Genomic DNA, 19236 nt, shown 5'->3' with positions numbered 1-19236 from the left:
CATATTAAAACAAACAAACAAAAAATGCTTGGCCATTGGCATATTTTATACAATCTCTGTTCCAGTGCTTATTGAGCTTTTATTCTGGGACATCCATTGAGTGGTTTTCTTCAACAGCCATGGATGGGTACCAGGATGGATCCCCAACAAGCCAACCTCTTCATGGGCCACCTCAAGGAAGAATTTCTGGATAAAGGCAACATGAAACCAACTATATGCCTGAAATACATCAATCATATTTTCGTCCAATACATTTCCCTGTTCTGTTCACTCTCTCTGAAACATCTGGCACTGGCTGCTGTCAGAAGACAGGATATTGGGCTAGATGGACCATTGATCTGACCTTGTATGGCCATCCTTAGGTTCTTATCCTTTAGACAGACAACCTAAACGCTGATTTCCACTACAATATCAACAACCATCCATCAAACTTTGTAGAATATTCCAACACCAGCATCAACTTCCTGTACAGCACAATCAGTGTCAACAATGGAACCCTACAGACAACTATATACAAGAAAGCCACAGATCACCACACTTACTTCCACTGATCCAGCAACACCAGGAAATATGTTATCTACAGCCAGGCACTTAGATACCACAGAATATGCTCTGAAGAGAAAGTCCAGAATGTGCACCTTAACACACTTAAAACCACTTTCATTAAACAAGAACGCTTCACTAGAGAAGTAGATAGCCTCCCCAGTAATTTATGGCAGAGAAGGAGAAGCAAAAAGATTAGGAGAATAGAAAGAAAAGAGCCACCCCTCTGTATTTTAAAAAACAAGGAAACACACACAATACAACAACAATGCTACAGAATTAAAATAACTTTTGGCTGACTACCTGTAGCTCGGTCTTAATATGACAATAATAATGAGGAGTCCGGTGGCACTCCTGAAGAAGTGGGGTTTTTACCCACGAAAGCATCTGAAGAAGTGGCTTTTTTACCCACGAAAGCTTATGCCCAAATAAATCTGTTAGTCTTTAAGGTGTCACCGGACTCCTTGTTGTTTTTGTGGATACAGACTAATCCAGCTACCTCTCTGAATATGACAATGACATTTCCATTTTTGTAAAAATAAAGTAAATAAGAGTTCATTATGCCTTGCATCTCTCAGAAAGATACTAGTAATATATTAGAGAGAGAAGGTGACACTTCTGTTGATGAAAGAGACAAGCTTGCGACCTTACACAGAGCTCTTCTTCAGGTACTCAGAGTGTCACAGCTAAATGCAAGGGTGGAACAGATAAGGAGTTAATATGTTTTGCAAGAGAACATTCACCGTGAAGGGGGAAGTTAACACCTCTACAGCCATAGGACAAAGAAGTATTAGGGAGTTACAGATTGTTGTAATGGGCCATAGTAATATATAGTAATATATTATAGTTCACAATATTATTGTAATAAACAGGTTTGTTTGTAATAACTGGCGAAGGCTTCTAAAAGGGATTACTGCCAGATTGAAAGCCACAACTGTGAGAAATAGACATTAATCCCTCTGGAACACTGGCAACAGAGGGCTGAGTTAAGGTTGTCTAGGTATGACCTTGCTGAGTAGGGCTGATTTGCCAAAGGAAAGTGTTTGTGAGCAGCTGTTGCTGTGTATATGGGAGAAGGTAAGGTGTGTAGCTGTATACTGTTTCCTGGCTTTTGTAGATTTAAAATTTGCATTGCTGTCCCTCAGCAACTTTTATATTTTAATTAATTTTTTTGTGACATTTAGTCTATTTACTCAGCTTTATAGCTTTCCCTGAAATACTATACTTCCATGCTCTTGCTTGCAAAGGCCCAAAATGTTTCCAGCTGCCTTCCAGCTGTGTGTATTTATAAAAAGCATTTGTTTTTTTTTCTTTTTGGGGGTGAGAGGAGCAGCAACTTAATTGGTTTTATTTTGAAAGACATATGTGAGATTTTGCTGACAAATCTGTCTGGATTGTACCAGGAATTGAGAAGAAGTTTGGAACTCAGTGTAAGTCAGAAAAGGATGGAGAAGGACTGTTCTAGTGATGACTATGACTCTGTTGAAGAGGATGTGCTTTTGGAGCACTCTCAGGTGGAAGAGACAGTTGCAAGTTTTGGAAGCCTCCAGTTGCCCAGCAGTGAGTCGTTACTGAAGGATGTTCCAAAGTATCAGGAGGCTGGAAGAGGCTGTGACCTTGATGCTGGTGCTCTTGTGCTGGAATTTAAGCAGAATCTGACAAGTAAGTCTTTGTGTCCTGTACCAGTTCAGCTGCAGTGTTGCAGTAGTAATTCTAGTTTTTATGCGTAGAGTTTGTGGCTAAAAGTGAACCTTTTGTCATCTAATCTGACCTCTTGTACAGCACAGGACATTATGTTTCACCCAGGTATCCCTGCATTTAGGCCAATAACTTGTGTTTGATTATAGCATATCTTCCCAAAAGGATTCCAGTCTTGATCTGAAGAATTCAAGAAATGGAGAATCTACCACTTCCCTTGGTAGTTTGTTCCAATGTTTAATCACCCTCGCTGTGAAATATTGGTGCCAGTTTGTCTGGTTTCAGCTTCCAGCCATTGGTTTTTGCTCTGCCTTTCTCCACTAGATTAAAGAGCCCTTTAGTACCTGTTTTTTTTTCTCCCCATGTAATCAAGTCATCTCTCAGTCTTCTTTTTGATAAACTGAACAGATTGAGTTCTTTACATCTCTCACTGCAAGGCATTTTCTCCAGCCCTAGTATAATTTTCATGGCTCTTTTCTGCACCCTTTCCAGTTTTTAAATATCCTGTTTAAATATGGACACTAGAACTGTATGCAGTATTCCAGTGCTGGCCTCACTAATTGTAATGGGAGTCTGTCCCCCTAGACAACATCCCCTAGTCATCAGCGCACTGGCTAGTCATACCATCTAGTGGGTTCAAGTCCTGGTTTGGCAGTAGTGCCTGGTGGGTTCAAGTCTGAGGTTGGTAGTAGCACCTAGTGGTTTCAAACCTGGGGGTTGGTGGTAGTGCTTAGTGGGTTTGAGCCCAGGGGTTAGAGGTAGAGGAACCTAGGTCCTCTCACTCTTCCAGGTTCCAACCCAGGGCCCTGGGGCAGACAGTTCAGGTGTGCAACGTGGGCCAAGGTAGCATCCAGCCTATTCCATGGGTTACTTCCTATTGCATCCCTGCCTCTCCAGAGGCACAGCGAAGGCTTGGCTAACAACTGCAACATCTACTCCCAGAAGGGGGCAGGAGGTTCCCTTCCCCACTCAGAAGCAGATTCTCTGCTGTCCCTTCTGTGGTGGTTTGCGGTTTTGAATCTTTTCAGGGTGCTGTGGAATTCCTTCTGGATTGCTGCATGAGCTACCAGTAGAGGTCTGCTCCTGTGCACTGACTGCCCTGACTGAGCCGTGCTGTGCCTTGTAAGCTCCATCCCCATAAACAGCACTTTCAGAAGGCTCTGCTGGATAGAGCCTCCTGTGACCAGAGCTACTCCTTAAACCCCTCTTCTCCAGTGTGGAGTTTGTACAACCCATCACACCAACACAGAGTGAAATCACCTCAATACTTCCCTCTTTACCCATCCAAGGATCTTATTATTCTTTTTTGCCACAGCATCACACTGGGAGCTCATGTTTAGTTGCTTGTCCACTATGACCCCTACCTCCTTTTCACAGTCACTATTTTCCAGGATAGTCTCCCATTCTGTAAGTATAGCCTGCATTCCTTGCTCCTAGATGTATAACTTTGCATTTGGCTGTATTAAAACACATATTTTTTATTGAGGTTACCAAGTGATCCAGTTCACTCTCTTTGACTTCCCTATCCTCATTATTTACTGTTCCACCTATCTTTGTTTCATCTGCAAATTTGATTAACCATGATTTTACATTAGATTCTGGATTATTGATGTAAATGTTGAATTGTATTGGGCCTAGAACTGATCCCTGTGGAACACCACTAGAAATACCCCATTTAATGATGATTACTTTTTGAGACCTATCAGTTACACAGTTCTTCATCCATTTAACATGAGTGCTGTTGGTATTGGACATGGCTAATTTTTATGCAGAATATCATGTGAAAACAATTCAAATGTCTTACAAAAGTCTAAGTCTATTATATCTTTCCTGTTACCTTTATCAACCAATCTTGTAATCTCATCAAAAAATGAAATGAGGTTTGTTTTATAAGATCTGTTTTCCATAAAACCATGTTGACTGGCATTAATTTTATTCCTGTCCTTTAATTTTTTATTAATTGAATCCTATATCAGCTTTTCTATTAATTTGCGCAATAATTATGTCTTCTTTTACTGACTCTGTTCATTCCCACTTGTGGCATATGATGTCCCTGGCATCAAGCTGTGGAACTGCCTTTAAAAGCCATGTCTGTTTGTAGGGTGCACTAGTGGTCTCACACAAGGGGAATGTCATCTTCCTACACTATATGAAGGGGTGCACCCCCTGACTGCCTCAGTTACTTTGCTGTTACTGCAGAGAACTAACAGAACTCACCTTATATCCTTGAATTGCCCCATTGTAGTCTAATTAGTTAGATGTTTGATGCTTCATTAGTCTAACTAATTAGACTAACTAATATAGTTAGTTAAATTAGTTTTTAGTGAAGTGTAGTTTTTAGCACAGTATAAGAAGCTACCCTCTTTGGGTAACGACAGGGGCCATGCTGGGTTCTGAGCCATGTAGGGCATTTAAGAAATGTGGGTCATTCCCTGCAATAATTCCTGAGATGGACACTTATTTCAGATGTGTCTGTAGTGCTAATTTTGATGGAATGAATGGGCTCAGAGAGTCAAAGGTGTTAACGTGACCCTATTGCTATTCCACACTAAACAGTTAAACATGGGTCAGGGTTTCCAGAACAGAGACTGTAGCCTGCCTAGACCAGGGGTCGGCAACCTTTCAGAAGTAGTGTGCCAAGTCTTCATTTATTCACTGTAATTTAAGGTTTCGCGTGCCAGTAATACGTTTTAACATTTTTAGAAGGTCTCTCTCTATACGTCTATATTATATAACTAAACTATTGTTGTATGTAAAGTAAACAAGGTTTTAAAAAGGTTTAAGAAGCTTCATTTAAAATTAAATTAAAATGCAGATCTTATCAGCTTAGTGCAGTGCTTCTTAACCTGGGGTGCACGCACCCCATGGGAGTGCGAGATGCCCTTTCTGGGGGTGCGAGACATGCAAGGTGTTTTTTTTTTAGAAGGCAAATCATCAAAAACACAAATTAAGCACAGGCACATAAGTACAACTACTTTGTTTCATCAAATCTATGTATTTATTAATATGATACATGTTCAACAATTACTATAATATACAATTTTTTTAAGTTTTCAAGTTTTTAAGCTAATTGTAATGTAATTTTGATAAGGGCTGCAGAATGCTGGGACCAGGCCACGAGCAGAGCCCTGGGCTGGCTGACAGTACCTCAGGCCGGCAGGAGGGCTGAGCAGGGCCAGAGGCCCAGACCCTGGCTGGCAGGGGGCCAGGCGGCTGGAACCCCAGACTAGCAACGAGGGTGAGCGGGGCTGGCGGGTGGTATCCTAGGCTGTCAGCGGGCTCAGTGGGGCTGATGGCTGGGACCCCAGCCGGCAAGGGGCCAGCGGCCGGATCCGCAGACCGGCGACGGGCTGAGTGGCTAAGCCTGCTGCCGGTCTGGGGTTCTGGCTACTGGCTCCTGCCTGCCGGGGGTCCCGGCCACCAGCCCCACTCAGCCGCTGCTGACTGGGGGTTCTGTTCATCCCGGCCAGCAGCGGGCTGAGCGGGGCCGGCGGCCAGGACTCCGGCTGGTAGCAGCGCGCAAGTAAAAATCGGCTCGCGTGCCACCTTTGGCATGTGTGCCGCAAGTTGCTGACTCCTGGCCTAGACCATTAAATATCTTTATAACCTTTTTTTAAAGATATAGAATAAAAAGGAGAAAAAACAGTTGAAGCATTTGAAATGTAAAGCGTTAAGTAAGGATTTAATTTTAACAATATCCCTTATTACCTTTCCCTTTAGCTGTTGAGAGTTTTTATAGGGAAAAACCCATCTGATGGTCTTTTAGGTGGTATTAAATATGGTAATTGTTCTTTCTGGGGAAAAGAAAACTAGTTAGTTGAGGTGGCTGGAGCTGTGGTTGTTGCTGAAGTCAGATTCTGCTTTCCCTAAGGCTAAATGAGGCAAACACCCACAAAAGGGAGAGAAAAGGACAGCAAAGATAGGAAATGCAGCTTTGGTCTCTAGTGCTGACTCTCACTTGCAACCTTGTTGTTGGAGAAACACAGACACAACATATGATCTGATCAGCCATACTAAGACCTGGCAAACCAGTACCAGCATTGGGCTTTGGGTCTCCTGGGTGCCACTCAATGGATACAGCTTTTAAAAGGCAGTTCTGCAGCTCAGTGCCAGGGTCACCACATCCCACAAGTGGGAATGCATAGAGGCAGTTACTAGTAAGTGACCTCTCTTTTCTGTGAATTGGGTCTTCAACTCTAAACCTCTGTCATCAATCATTTAAACTTTAAAAGTTTGAGGACAACATTTATTATTTGAATGCTTTCCATTTTTCAAAAGTTCTGGTTTTTTTTAAAATGGTGACCAATAAGGACATAAATTCTTGGCTGCAACTTCTCTTTCACTGTTGCCCTTGCAGGCAGGGTCATGTCTCTCTCTTGCCTTGTGCTTGAGGCTGAAATGTCATTTTGGTTGCCCAGCAGTCTTGTTCTTCAAAAGCAGAAAGATCGATGATCCTGAAAGATCCAAAGAAGAAACACGGGAATATCTTTGCTGCAATGTCCTTCTGCAGCCCCCCTTTATGGGCCCAGAAGCTGCCATGAGTAGACATGGAGGGAGAGAAAGGTGAAGGGGAGATCACTGTCTCTCATTCTTATAACCCTCTCCCCTCTTTAAGGATTACCCCCAGCTGGGGAGCAGGTGACAAGCAGTCTCTTGTGGATGTGAGGTTTGAACCATCCCTGTGATGAAATGTAAATTTCTTATTCACATCTTCCCCCTGACGGAGAATGGCCACTTAAGCAGGTGATAGTCTTTTAACATCTGGCTGGGTACTGGCCTGACCTTTATTCCTGAGAAACTGGTTTTGACCTGCTTTTCTTAACATTGGAGCATGTTATAACAATGTTATGCAGTAGAATCTTATAACTTTACATATAACACTGATACACATATTTTACAAGGACAATGTTCAGCAGATTATGAGCTTTCAAATGATAGCTCACAAGTCATACTTTGTACAAAATTTATCATAGTCTTGTAAAAGTGGTGAACATAATAGTATAGATCACCACATCTTCCTTTGTAATCCAAAATTTGTGTCTAAATCCTAACCTACATTTAACAAGTTTTATTGGCTTAACTATGTTGGCAAGGTGTATGTTTTATTTACAGATATATTATGCTGGTAAAAGCCCTAATATAAATACAGTTATACAAGTATAAGGCGCTTCATACTGGTATAGCTTATGTAGCTTCATTGTACTTGAATAAGCTGTATGTAAGCACATCTATAACAGTATAACTACATGTACACTAGGGGAATGGTGTGTGTGTACTGCTTTAACTTTGCCAGCATAGTTAAAGCAACAAAACTCTTGTTTGTAGACAAGGCCTAATAAGTCTTCACTGAGTTGCTGCTCCTAAATCCAGTTGAATTTCACTTGACTAATGTGTTTAGTGTGCAGGAGCTGGGTGATGGTGGTAGCCTGTGATACACAGGAAGTCAGGCTGGATGATTTGGTGGTCCCTTCTAGCCTTGAACTCTGTGACTCTAGTTCTCATACTCTTCTCCCTTGTTTTTCTGCAGATGTGAAACAGGAACGAATTCTGTCTGCAAAGAGGAAAGATGCTGCTGAAACCTACATTCCAATCAGACCTATGAAGGTCAGAAGTAAAATGGCTCGGCCACTTTCTGCTGGACCCCCCCACAAGGAGGGACTTGAAAGAACCTGTTCTAGTAAGAGAGATGAGATATGTGAAGTATACAGTGTGAGCTTCCATTCTCCTTTCCCTGCCCTGGCTCAGATGTTGTCCCTTCTGCACACTTCTGTCTTCACTCTCCTGGGGTGTTGTCCATTTTTATGCTTCCTCTCATCTCAAAATTCCGTTGACTTTAGTGGGAACAGGAGCAAGCCCATGGCTATATATGCCACCTCTCTGTCTCCTCATTCTTCTTTCCCTGCCCCCACAGAATGAAGACTTCTTCCCCTCCTTTTCCATCCTCCCTATTGCTCTATACTTGCCCCCCTTTTCTTTACACAGACATATTCCCTATGGTGAAAGAGTGCTGACAGGAAGGCAGCCTCTGCATGTCAACTACTGGATCTTCAGAGGAATTGTCAAAAGATGGTAGCTCTCTGTAATCCAGCCACTCCCCTTAGGCAAGTTCACCATCAGTTACAAAAAGATGGGTTTTGGGGGGTGTAGAGGATATCTAACATAATCCCAGTTATTCAAATGAATGGAAGAGGGTCATATGGACTTATTATTGTAATAAAAACTTCTCAAGCTAAGCACAGCTGCTTCCAAATGAATCCTGAGAGCCAGTAAAGTTAACAGTACTGAAAAACCCAAATAGTAGCTCCTTAATTGATGCAAAACCTAAACAAAACCAAGAAATTATATTCCTTCTTAAAGAAAAGAGAAACTCAAACTCCACCTGTCACCTAAATGCCAGCACCAGCTAATGTTTGTAGCAATACCTGCCGGATCAGATCCGTGTGTTGACCAGTTTTTGAAAGATATGTGTTGCACTTCCTTCAAACACTTTTAAAACAGGATATTATATACATATAGCAATTGTGTGTGAGCAAGACAACCAGGGGATGGTTTGGAGAAAAACAACAGCAGCTTGAGTTAACAGTGGTCATCTTGGGAAGACCTCTGGGGAGCCCAACACAAAAAGAGCAACCATCCAGCATGCGTGCAGCATCTTTCACAGCACCATAGATACCCAGGCCACAGGCATAGTCAGTCTTCAGCAGCAAACAATGCCACATCTAAACTTGTTAATCTGTCTCCAAAGGTGGTGTGGGAAGTCCAAAGCCAAGGAGTGGCTGGTAGTGGCAGTGGGAGTTCCTGGTAGTAGCAGAGGTTTTCTCCCGTCCTGTCCACCACAGTAAGCTAATGATGTTATCAGCTTAATGGAAAGTATGCAGCACTGTCCAGATAGGATTTCTACTATGTAATTGGTGATGCAGTGCATCCCATATATCCCTGAACAGTGGCAAATGTGTCATTTTCTGTAGCTTGAGGGGCAGTTTATTGGTGCATTCTGATACCAGATGTTAGGTGGAGGAATATTAGTTAGGACTGGTAACCATACAAGTTTTGCTGGCTTCAATGTCCCTGTTATCATTCTTATAGTATGATTAAGCTGTGTTTTAAAAACAGTAGGCCTGAAAGCTGTCAGGGCTTTCTGAGGGCTGTGGAGAAAGGATTGTGTTTGGTTGTTTTGCCTTTGGCTACATCTACATTATGTACTAGGGGTGTGATTCCCCTGCTCATGTACACATACTCATGCTAGCTCTTATTGAGCTAACACAAGTATAAATAGCAGTGTAGTTGTGGTAGCATGGGTTGTGGCAGCATGAGCATGGGTGAGCTGTGCCGAGTACAAACCTGCCAGAAACCAGTTGGTATGTCTTCAGCATAGCTCAGCCAGGCCCATTCTGCTGCTGTACATACAGATATGCATATTGATAGCAGCCACACTGCTATCTATACTTTCTTCTGATGTCATTTGTTCACTAGTTGTCCAAGGTAGAGAAGACCTGGAACTCTAATGTTAAAACAAACATTAGCATCACCTATATGCTATGCCTTACTTGGGCCGGGTTACAAGCTGCCAGTTCAGCCCTTTGTTAATAACTAGACCAGATATTTCATGCATGGGCTTTTACAGTGTTTTATACATATATGAGATAATCAATAGACATTTCTTGCTACTTTTTGATGTCAGGACCATTAAGTCGACCAGAAAAGCCACTGTCAGCAACTCGAAGGAATGTTTGTGAGAAGAAGGATCCTGAGCAATCTGCTTCTGCTGTCATTAAAGCTATGCAAGCTGAAAATGAGATCTTGCAAAGAGAGATGCTTTGCAGAAGGCTGGAGACTTCTGTCTGCCATCAAATGGTATGCCAAAGTACTGAGCTTGGACAAGAGAGATCCAAGGTGTTCAGTAGCAAAAATTATATCCCTTTCCTAAACATGAATAGGAATCTTATATGGTTTAATGCAGTGCTACTCACACCTCAATGGTTCAGGAGCCAAACTGGCAATCAACATTACCCCCAAAAGCCGCAGTAGTATGAATTCATTGTTTCATTGTTAATTCAGTTAATTATATATATAATGCTCACAGCAAAATGACTGACCAAGTATTATTATTTTATCAACTACAATTGGTTAATAACATAGTAAAAGCATACTGATTGGTTAATAATTAAATAACACTGTTTTAATATCATATGCTGCAAAGAGCCACATTAGACACATTAAGGAGCTGCTTATGGCCCACAAACCCCAGTCTAAGTATCACTGGTTTAAAGCCTTACAGGGGTGCATGGTGGGGTGACTCTTAACACTACATGAAATGAAATAGTGTGGTCACCCACATGCACTTTCTGGGGATATTACCTTACAGCTCTTTCTTGAGTTCAGAGAAGTTCAGAAAAAAATGTGTTAACCATTTATATGACTCTTCTTCTTCTAGGTAGAAAGGATCCTTCTGGTTTCTGCCATTCCCTTCCTCAAAGTTACAATTAGTTAACACCCACACAATTTGAAAAGCAGTCACATGACTTTCATTGCACACATTCACCAAGCACTTAGGGCCTGATCCTAGTTTCACTGAAGTCAATAGGAGCTTTTCATTGGCTTCAGAATTGGATCAAACCCTTATTGGCTGGATTTTAAGACTGGATCTGTTGGTGTTAAAGAATCTCTTTCCAGGTTATGGACTGCCAAATTCTGCAAATTCTCCAAATTTTTTTTGAGGTCTGTTGTTTTGTGGTTGAGAGAGAGAGAAGTTCCCACTACATATTCACAAATAACATGAACTTGCTATGTTTTATGAAAGTAAGGTAATACTTAAAATAGGCATTGTCTTGGGACACAGAGTGGGATTTTCAAAAGCCCCCAGTCTCAGTGTTGGCCTAACTCTACTCAAAGGGAAGTAATTTACTTCCAGTTACTACTAACACTGACGGCTTTGAAAATCCCACCTTCAACATGTAAATGTGCTACAGGGCAGAATTAAGGAGCTAAAAAGAAAATAAACAAAAGATGGCATTTTATTTCCCAAGACTTTTAAATTCTACTGGCTTTGATTGCATGTGTAAATTCCATAGCCCAACTCCTTACCTCAGATTCTGTGCACCTTCCAAAGCCTATAGGAACCTCTCTCTATCTCTCTTAAAAGATTCAGAAGGTCCTTTCCCTCAACTTCAGCTGTTCCTAATTACTCACCCCATATCTGACCCACAGACTTTTCACTGCACAGCTAGGTTACCCATTTATACATATATCTCACATTCTCAATGACAAGAACATGAGAAAAATCTAGTGCGTGTCTGGTATGTCATTTAGCAGAGAAATAATTCTCCTGGAGGAGCAGCGCATGGCCTTGTTCCAGATGAAATAGGATTTGGTTTAACCAAGTTACAAGCCTTGAAATCCAGGGGATGTAGGTTCAGGCCTCCTCCTCCTGCTACTTTGGCCCCAGCTCCAGGCCCTTCAAGACATGAGGGAAGTGCCAAACAATCATTTTGATAGATGCAAATTGGTTTTGATGGATGCATGTTGAAGATGCAAACAGTCTCCATCTCTCCAGACCCAAATTCTCCCACTTTTGAAAATGGTCTCTCCCACTTCCTCAGTGTTTGGTACCAAGTTACTTCAGACCAGTAGGTCTTGAGCAATGTGGAAGTGGGTTATACCCTCCAGTTTGTTTCTACCCCTCACTGCCACCCTCCTTCCCCATCCCTCTTCAGGGACTACTCTCACGAGAAGATCCTCCTCCAGGAGGTACAATCTCTCCTTTGCTCTGGGGCCACAGAGGATGTTCAACACTGTCTCAGATGGCAAGGGTTTTAGTCCCTCTATTTCTTAATCCCAAAAGTGAAGAAGGGTCTCAGACCAATCTTAGACTTGTTTCAACTCAACAGATTCTTAAAATGAAGTTTTGCATTGTCACCCTAGCTTCTGTTATCCCCTTCCTGGAGACTAGTGTACCACCCTTGACTTAACAGATGTCTACTTCCATGTGGCAATCAACAAAGCTCACAGGATGTACCTCAGATTTTTGGTAAATCAAAATCATACCAATTCATTGTGCTACCATTTGGCCTGCCAGCAGCTCTCAGGATCTTTACAAAAGTTATGGCAATAGTATCTGCATTCCTCAGAATATCTGGAGTTCAACTCTGTCTGGATGACTGGCTTGTCAAGGACCGATCCAGAGTGCAGGTACAGTGCAGTGTATCCCTGAGCCAGTCAACAATCAATGCTTTGGGACCGCTAATCAACACAGAGAAGACTCTCATCTCCTTAGTCCAGCGAATAGAGTTTATAGGGGCTGTAACGGACTCAACTTAGGCCAGAGCTTTTCTTCCAGACTCAAAGGTTCAAGCAATTCAATCAGTTGTTATAGATATGAAAGCTCACCTGGTCACAACAGCACAAAAGTGTTTGAGGCTTCTGAGGCATATGGGTTCCTGCACTTACCTGGTTCAGTATGCCAGATTGCACCTCAGAGTTCAACAGGGTTGGCTGGCATCAGTCTACTTTATGAGCTATCATCATCTAGATTAAGTGGTGAAGGTGCCCTCTCAGGTCCTCCCTTCCCTACATTTGTGAACAAGTCTAACCAATCTATATGTAGATGTTCCCTTTGCCTGCCCACAGTCGACATGCACATTAGCTCTGGCTGTTAAGTTTGGTTGCTAGTTTGATCAAAGTACATCTGGCAAGTATTTCACAGTTCCATCCTGAAGTGGATTTTTCTCTAATGACATATCCATAAGTTTTTGAATGGCCTAGTCAAATTCTATCTTCGGGTGCAAGACTCCCACTCTCCCATGTGATCTAAACTTAGTGTTATCAAGACTTATGAGTCCCCTGTTTGAGCCTTTGCCTTGCACTCTACTGCATTTGTCAATAAAGAGAATTTTTGGTGGCCATCACCTCAGCCAGAAGGGTAGGAGAGCTGCTTGCCTTAATGTCTGGGCCTCCCTATGTGATATCCTTTAGGGACAAGGTTTACCTGTATTTTCAACCAAGGTTCATCCCAAAGGTCATCTTTCCATATGAACCAGCCAGTTTATTTGCCTGTATTCTATCTGAAGCTGCATTCGAGCTAGGAAGAGGAGTGTTTCCATACCCTGCATATCAGAAGAGCTCTGACATTGAGCTCTGACATTCTAACTGCACAGAACCGGCACTTCCCTAAGTCTTCCCAACTGTTGTTAGTGGTGTCAGACAGAACGAAAGGACAATCAGTCTCCACCCAAAGAATTTCTTCTTAGATAGCCTCTTATATATGCATGTGATATGACATGGCTAACGTCAGCCTTGTGAGCAGAGTCACAGCTCATTCACTGAGATCACAGTCTGCCTCAGTGGCTTTTGTGACACATGTTCCAACTGTGGACATTTGTAGAGCGGCAACCTGGTCCTCAGTCCACGTATTTGCCTCCCATTATGCTGTGCCTCAAGGCTCCAGAGACAATGCTAGAGTTGGATGAGTTGTTGTGCAATCCCACCTCTTGTTTTCACAGCTTGAGAGTCACCAAGAGTGGAATGCACATGTGCAATCACTTGAAGAAGAAGAACTAACCCATTCAGTAACTGTTATTCTTTGAGATGTCACCGACCCACCTGCCCCGCTACTTTGGAATTCTAGCAAGAAGGAATTGAGGAGAGTTAGGGGTGGCTCTGCCCTTTATATGTCCACGCAGTGGTGCATGGCAGCACAGGGCACTTGAGCCTCCCAATGGGTACCGCTGAAGGGAAAAAATTCTAATGTCTCTGCACTGGGGACACACACTGAGACTGGAATGGACATGCACAGCATATCTCAAACAAGAACAGTTATTGAACAGGTTAGTAACTCTTTTTTCCAGGACCTGATGAAACATGTGGTGGAAATCTCAATCATACTCCTGGAAGTGGTCCAAGAGAAGCAGCACAAAGAAATTCTTCATATTTCCACAATAGGGAGACTTATCATGGCCATTAATGAAAGTTTACTGGAGCCCTGAACAACCATCTGTGTACACCTCCATCCATCCCTTTGTGAGTCTGTGACCAGTGATGAATAAAGTGTGACAGCCTTCTTAAGCTAGTATGTTGCTTAATTTTAACAATAGGAGCAGCATTTAGAGAAAAAGGATTTTAAACAGTCAACATGTGTGTCTTTCTTACCTAGAGCCCTATCATTCTGTGAGGGTGTCCTAAGCAGACCTCGCTTCTTCAGATACCCCAATAGGTGTCTGTGTTAGTTTGAACAGCTCTCCCAACAATTACCTCCCCATGGACAGAGAGCCTCATTTTATCCCGCTAGGGTTTCTTTGGGCTTGCCAGTTGACAGGCTTTTGGCTCTGCTTGTGCAAACCAATTCAGCAAGCTCCGCAGGAGATTGAGGCAGGCTCTTCAGAGCCAATGGCTCAGCCATTGTCCTACAATAACCCTCTAATGTTCACTATAGGGTAGCTTATCTTGAGCTGTTGTTTCCTTCTTGTTTATTTTCTTACAGCTTACTATTAAACTAAACCAATATATTCACACAGTAAACATCTCAATAACCAGGTCAACATATAGTAGTTATAAATAATTACAGAAAAGCTTACCATCTGTCACACTAGTAATTGTTGTTCTCTGAAAGCTGTGTGATGTGATGGATCAAAGCTCACTCTTCCTTCAGCATTTAAATGTTATCTAATCTTTTGTACTTTGTTCAATTGTGATAAACATGGGAATATTCTTATGAAGAACCAGGGAGATATCTGCATTTTTTTATGAATGTCCTGTGTACCTCAGTGCTTGATATCATCCGTTAGGACTGCATGAAGTTGAATCAAAGAAAGCTGTTAGGGGAAAACAAGCAGGAAATGAATGACAGACACAAGGTTCCTCCAAAGAGAATACCAACTGTCCTTAAAAAAATAATTTGAGAACTATTAATTGGAAAATGCTGTTTCTAGCTACTTTAGCAGATTTATTTTTCCCCAGCCTGAACCTAGAATCAAAGGAACGTTAAACCATTAAAGACTTCTTCCTACAGAGGAAGGCAGGGGTGTCTGGGCATCAGCTGCCTGGGGGACACACTGTAAGAGAGAGAGACAGAAAATGCTACATGGCCTGGCTGTCTCTTGCAACCCAGAAGTAGGGAGCCTTGACTGAGTGGAACTTATGGGAAACTTTCAAGGGAAGGGTAAGAGTTAGGTAAGACCCAGGCAAATAGACCTTTTGTTGTTTTATCCCTTTCTGCTTGCTATCTACATTTGGGTGTATAAACAATATGTTTGTTTTGAAGAAGTCAGTTTTGAGTCACTTTAATTAACCATGGTTCACAAGTCTCCCAAGAGAAGTTTTCTTGCAGGTTCAGTTGGGACTGTCATGTTATCATGGTTGGGAAATAAGGGGGACTGCAATCCACAGATTCAATCCAAGAGTGGTTGAGCCTTGGAGTTCCACCCTTGACAGAGGTGAATGAAGCCAAGTCTGTCACCTGAAGGGTGCACTCAAGTGGGCCTTTAAAGGGATCCAAAAAGCAGTTTGCACTGTAACCATGACAGTTTTTATCATCTACTGTGAAAGGAGCAGGTGGTTTTAGCAGTAGACCCCACCAGTGACTTTAGATCTTTGAATTTGAGGATTTTCTGCCCTGTTCACATGCAGGATCCTGAGACAATGGCAGTGATCTTTCTTTCAAAGTATTATCAGCAGAGGACTGCCATTGCAGGATGTAATTTCTTATTTTCATGAAAGCACTTTGGAGTAGTGCAAGCTGAAAGTGTGAAGGAAATTGCATTTTTCGCTCTTTGATATATGCTTTAAATCTCATATTAATAAATTATTTTAAAGGGTGGTAGATAATCCTTTTACATTATTTTCACCTGCCTATAGTATTACATATAAAGGACCAGATCCTAATCTCAGCTATACCAGTGTAAATCCACAGTAATTCCATTACATTCAATGGAAACATGATGGATTTACATTAGTTTAGCTAAGATTAGAATTTGACTATACTCTCATTCATTTCAGAGACACAAACCACAACTCGTATTGTTTTGTTTGTGTAGGGAATAGTGTACATAAAATTTGCTAATCTTTTCTTACATAGCTGCCTTCTGTTTCAACTTCATCTGTTTCTGCAACAACCGAGCCTTCAGAAAAACAACAGGAAACAACTGTAGTGTCAGAAGCTATTGAAAAAATTGGCCATTTGGGAAGCAGGTAGCTATATTAGTTTATTTAAGAATGATTTCCTTAATGTACTGGATTTTTGATATCATCTACTGTGGTTGTTTGGTTTCATCCTTTCTTGTGATTATTTCTAGAAGCATGTAATTTCTGCTCTGTGTAATGGGATAAATCTTACCACAAAATATTTTTCTAGATGTTCCTTCCCGTGTCCCATATTTTGTCTCTGCCCTGTAAAAGGCAGGATGACCAGCATCTTGGTTATGTACAGGAGAGAGGCTGAAAATACTGGTTTTCTTAAAAGTTCAACAGACTTTTCTGCTATAGTCCAGGGGAGAGTGGGTGTGTGATGGGGTTTATCAACCCTGCGCCAACGAGGCCAGGGTTAAGGAGCCACTCTGGACACAGGAAGCCTCGCCTTTGCTAGGCATGTTTCCAGTGGTGGGAGCATTCAAAGAGGAAGTAGCTCAGCAGTGGAGGAGATTCCAGAGACAGACCAGAGAAGAGCACAGGAAGGCCTGATTTTGCAAAACAGTTCATTCTCCAAATTGATTCCACCAAGATGGGCCCCAGGGCCATATTGTCCGAGGAGCTGGATGGCAAAGAACATCCAGTACTGTATGTAAGCAGGAAGCTGTTCCCCTGGAAAACCAAATACTTGAGAATTGAGAAGGAGATGCAAGCAGAATAAAGTTCAGACCAGTAATATATATATATTTGGTGCTATAAAGTGCAAAGTCACAAAGCTGAAAACAGTTATGAGCTAAATCAGCTGGGAGGAAGAATTTAACAAAGAAAAATGTGAATGATAACTAGGACTCATTTAAGAACACCTTACTAGATGCCCAAATAGCCACAGAGAAGGTTGTGCCGGTTAACAAAACAACCTGGTTTAGAGGAGACATGAAGGCAGCTATTATTATATACTTACTGAATATTTTATATATCTGTAGGGTCAGCCTAAGGGTGATCCTCCACCAAAGAAACAGTCTCATAAACAAAAACCCAGGGGGGTACCTTTCGCTGCCCCCCTCACTGGGGCAAAGTGTCATCCTGTTGGTTGCCCTGAGGTGTCAGTCCTTCCCGTAGCAGGCACTCAGTTTTGGCTGTCTCCTCTATGAGAAGGAACACAGCTTCTCATCCTGGACCAGTTTATTTCCCTGTTGCCACAAGCCTGGCAGCAACTTGTCTTTCTTTCTCTCTCTCTCCCCCTTGTTCTCCCCAGAGGAGAGGTTTTTAAAGGCCTCAGGCAGCGCTTAATTGGATTCTGGTGTCCATAATTGACCTGAGGTAACTACTTCTCAGCTTGTAGGAAAAAGGGCCTTTAACATTCCAGGACCCTCTTGCAGCCATCTGACCTGACTTTGTGACAACAGATATCTATCTATCTATCTATCTATCTATCTATCTATCTATCTATCTATCTATCTATCTATCTAAAACAAATTCCAGAAGGGGGAAGCTGAAAGAAAGGAATATGAATTAGAAGTTAGGAATTGTAGAAAATTGATAAGGGAAATCAAAGGGCACAAGGAGAATTCTACGACCAGCAAAGTTAGACAATAAAAAGGAGTTTTTTCAATATATTAGAAACTCATAGACTCATAGACTCTAGGACTGGAAGGGACCTCGAGAGGTCATCAAGTCCAGTCCCCTGCCCTCATGGCAGGACCAAATACTGTCTAGACCATCCCTAATAGACATTTATCTAAACTACTCTTAAATATCTCCAGAGATGGAGATTCCACAACTACCCTAGGCAATCTATTCCAGTGTTTAACTACCCTGACAGTTAGGAACTTTTTCCTAATGTCTAACCTAAATCTCCCTTGCTGCAGTTTAAGCCCATTGCTTCTTGTTCTATCATTGGAGGCTAAGGTGAACAAGTTTTCTCCCTCCTCCTGATGACACCCTTTTAGATACCTGAAAACTGCTATCATGTCCCCTCTCAGTCTTCTCTTTTCCAAACTAAACAAACCCAATTCCTTCAGCCTTCCTTCATAGGTCATGTTCTCAAGACCTTTAATCATTCTCGTTGCTCTTCTCTGGACCCTCTCCAGTTTCTCCACATCTTTCTTGAAATGCGGTGCCCAGAACTGGACACAATACTCCAGTTGAGGCCTAACCAGCGCAGAGTAAAGCGGAAGAATGACTTCTCGTGTCTTGTTTACAACACACCTGTTAATGCAACCCAGAATCACATTTGCTTTTTTTGCAACAGTATCACACTGTTGACTCATATTAAGCTTGTGGTCCACTATGACCCCTAGATCTCTTTCTGCCATACTCCTTCCTAGGCAGTCTTCTCCCATTCTGTATGTGTGAAACTGATTGTTCCTTCCTAAGTGGAGCACTTTGCATTTATCTTTATTGAACTTCATCCTGTTTACCTCAGACCATTTCTCCAATTTGTCCAGATCGTTTTGAATTTTGACCCTGTCCTCCAAAGCAGTTGCAATCCCTCCCAGTTTGGTATCGTCCACAAACTTAATAAGCGTACTTTCTATGCCACCATCTAAATCGTTGATGAAGATATTGAACAGAGCCGGTCCCAAAACAGACCCCTGCGGAACCCCACTTGTTATACCTTTCCAGCAGGATTGGGAGCCATTAATAACTACTCTCTGAGTATGGTTATCCAGCCAGTTATGCACCCACCTTATAGTAGCCCCATCTAAATTGTACTTTCCTAGTTTATCTATAAGAATATCATGCGAGACCGTATCAAATGCCTTACTAAAGTCTAGGTATATCACATCCACCGCTTCTCCCTTATCCACAAGGCTCGTTATCCTATCAAAGAATGCTATCAGATTAGTTTGACACGATTTGTTCTTTACAAATCCA

The 19236-nt window shown here is 42.1% G+C and overlaps 1 protein-coding gene across 4 annotated transcripts in view; it reads left to right on the top strand.

Annotated features, from left to right (window-relative positions):
• KATNIP (katanin interacting protein) overlaps positions 1 to 19236 on the top strand; it is a 181651-nt gene that overhangs the window by 52030 nt on the left and 110385 nt on the right. For all 4 annotated transcript variants that reach the window (XM_050968053.1, XM_050968055.1, XM_050968056.1 and 1 more), the window contains exons 7-10: positions 1947 to 2205; positions 7769 to 7918; positions 9923 to 10095; positions 16310 to 16422. In XM_050968053.1, coding sequence (XP_050824010.1) covers positions 1947 to 2205; positions 7769 to 7918; positions 9923 to 10095; positions 16310 to 16422 — 695 coding nt within the window. The remainder of the gene's footprint in view (positions 1 to 1946; positions 2206 to 7768; positions 7919 to 9922; positions 10096 to 16309; positions 16423 to 19236) is intronic.

The sequence above is a fragment of the Gopherus flavomarginatus genome, chromosome 9 (genome assembly GCF_025201925.1).
Source record: "Gopherus flavomarginatus isolate rGopFla2 chromosome 9, rGopFla2.mat.asm, whole genome shotgun sequence".
In the NCBI taxonomy this organism is placed as follows: Eukaryota; Metazoa; Chordata; order Testudines; family Testudinidae; genus Gopherus; species Gopherus flavomarginatus.
Note: the sequence above shows the minus strand (reverse complement) of the source record. Positions and strands in the feature narration are given on the sequence as shown.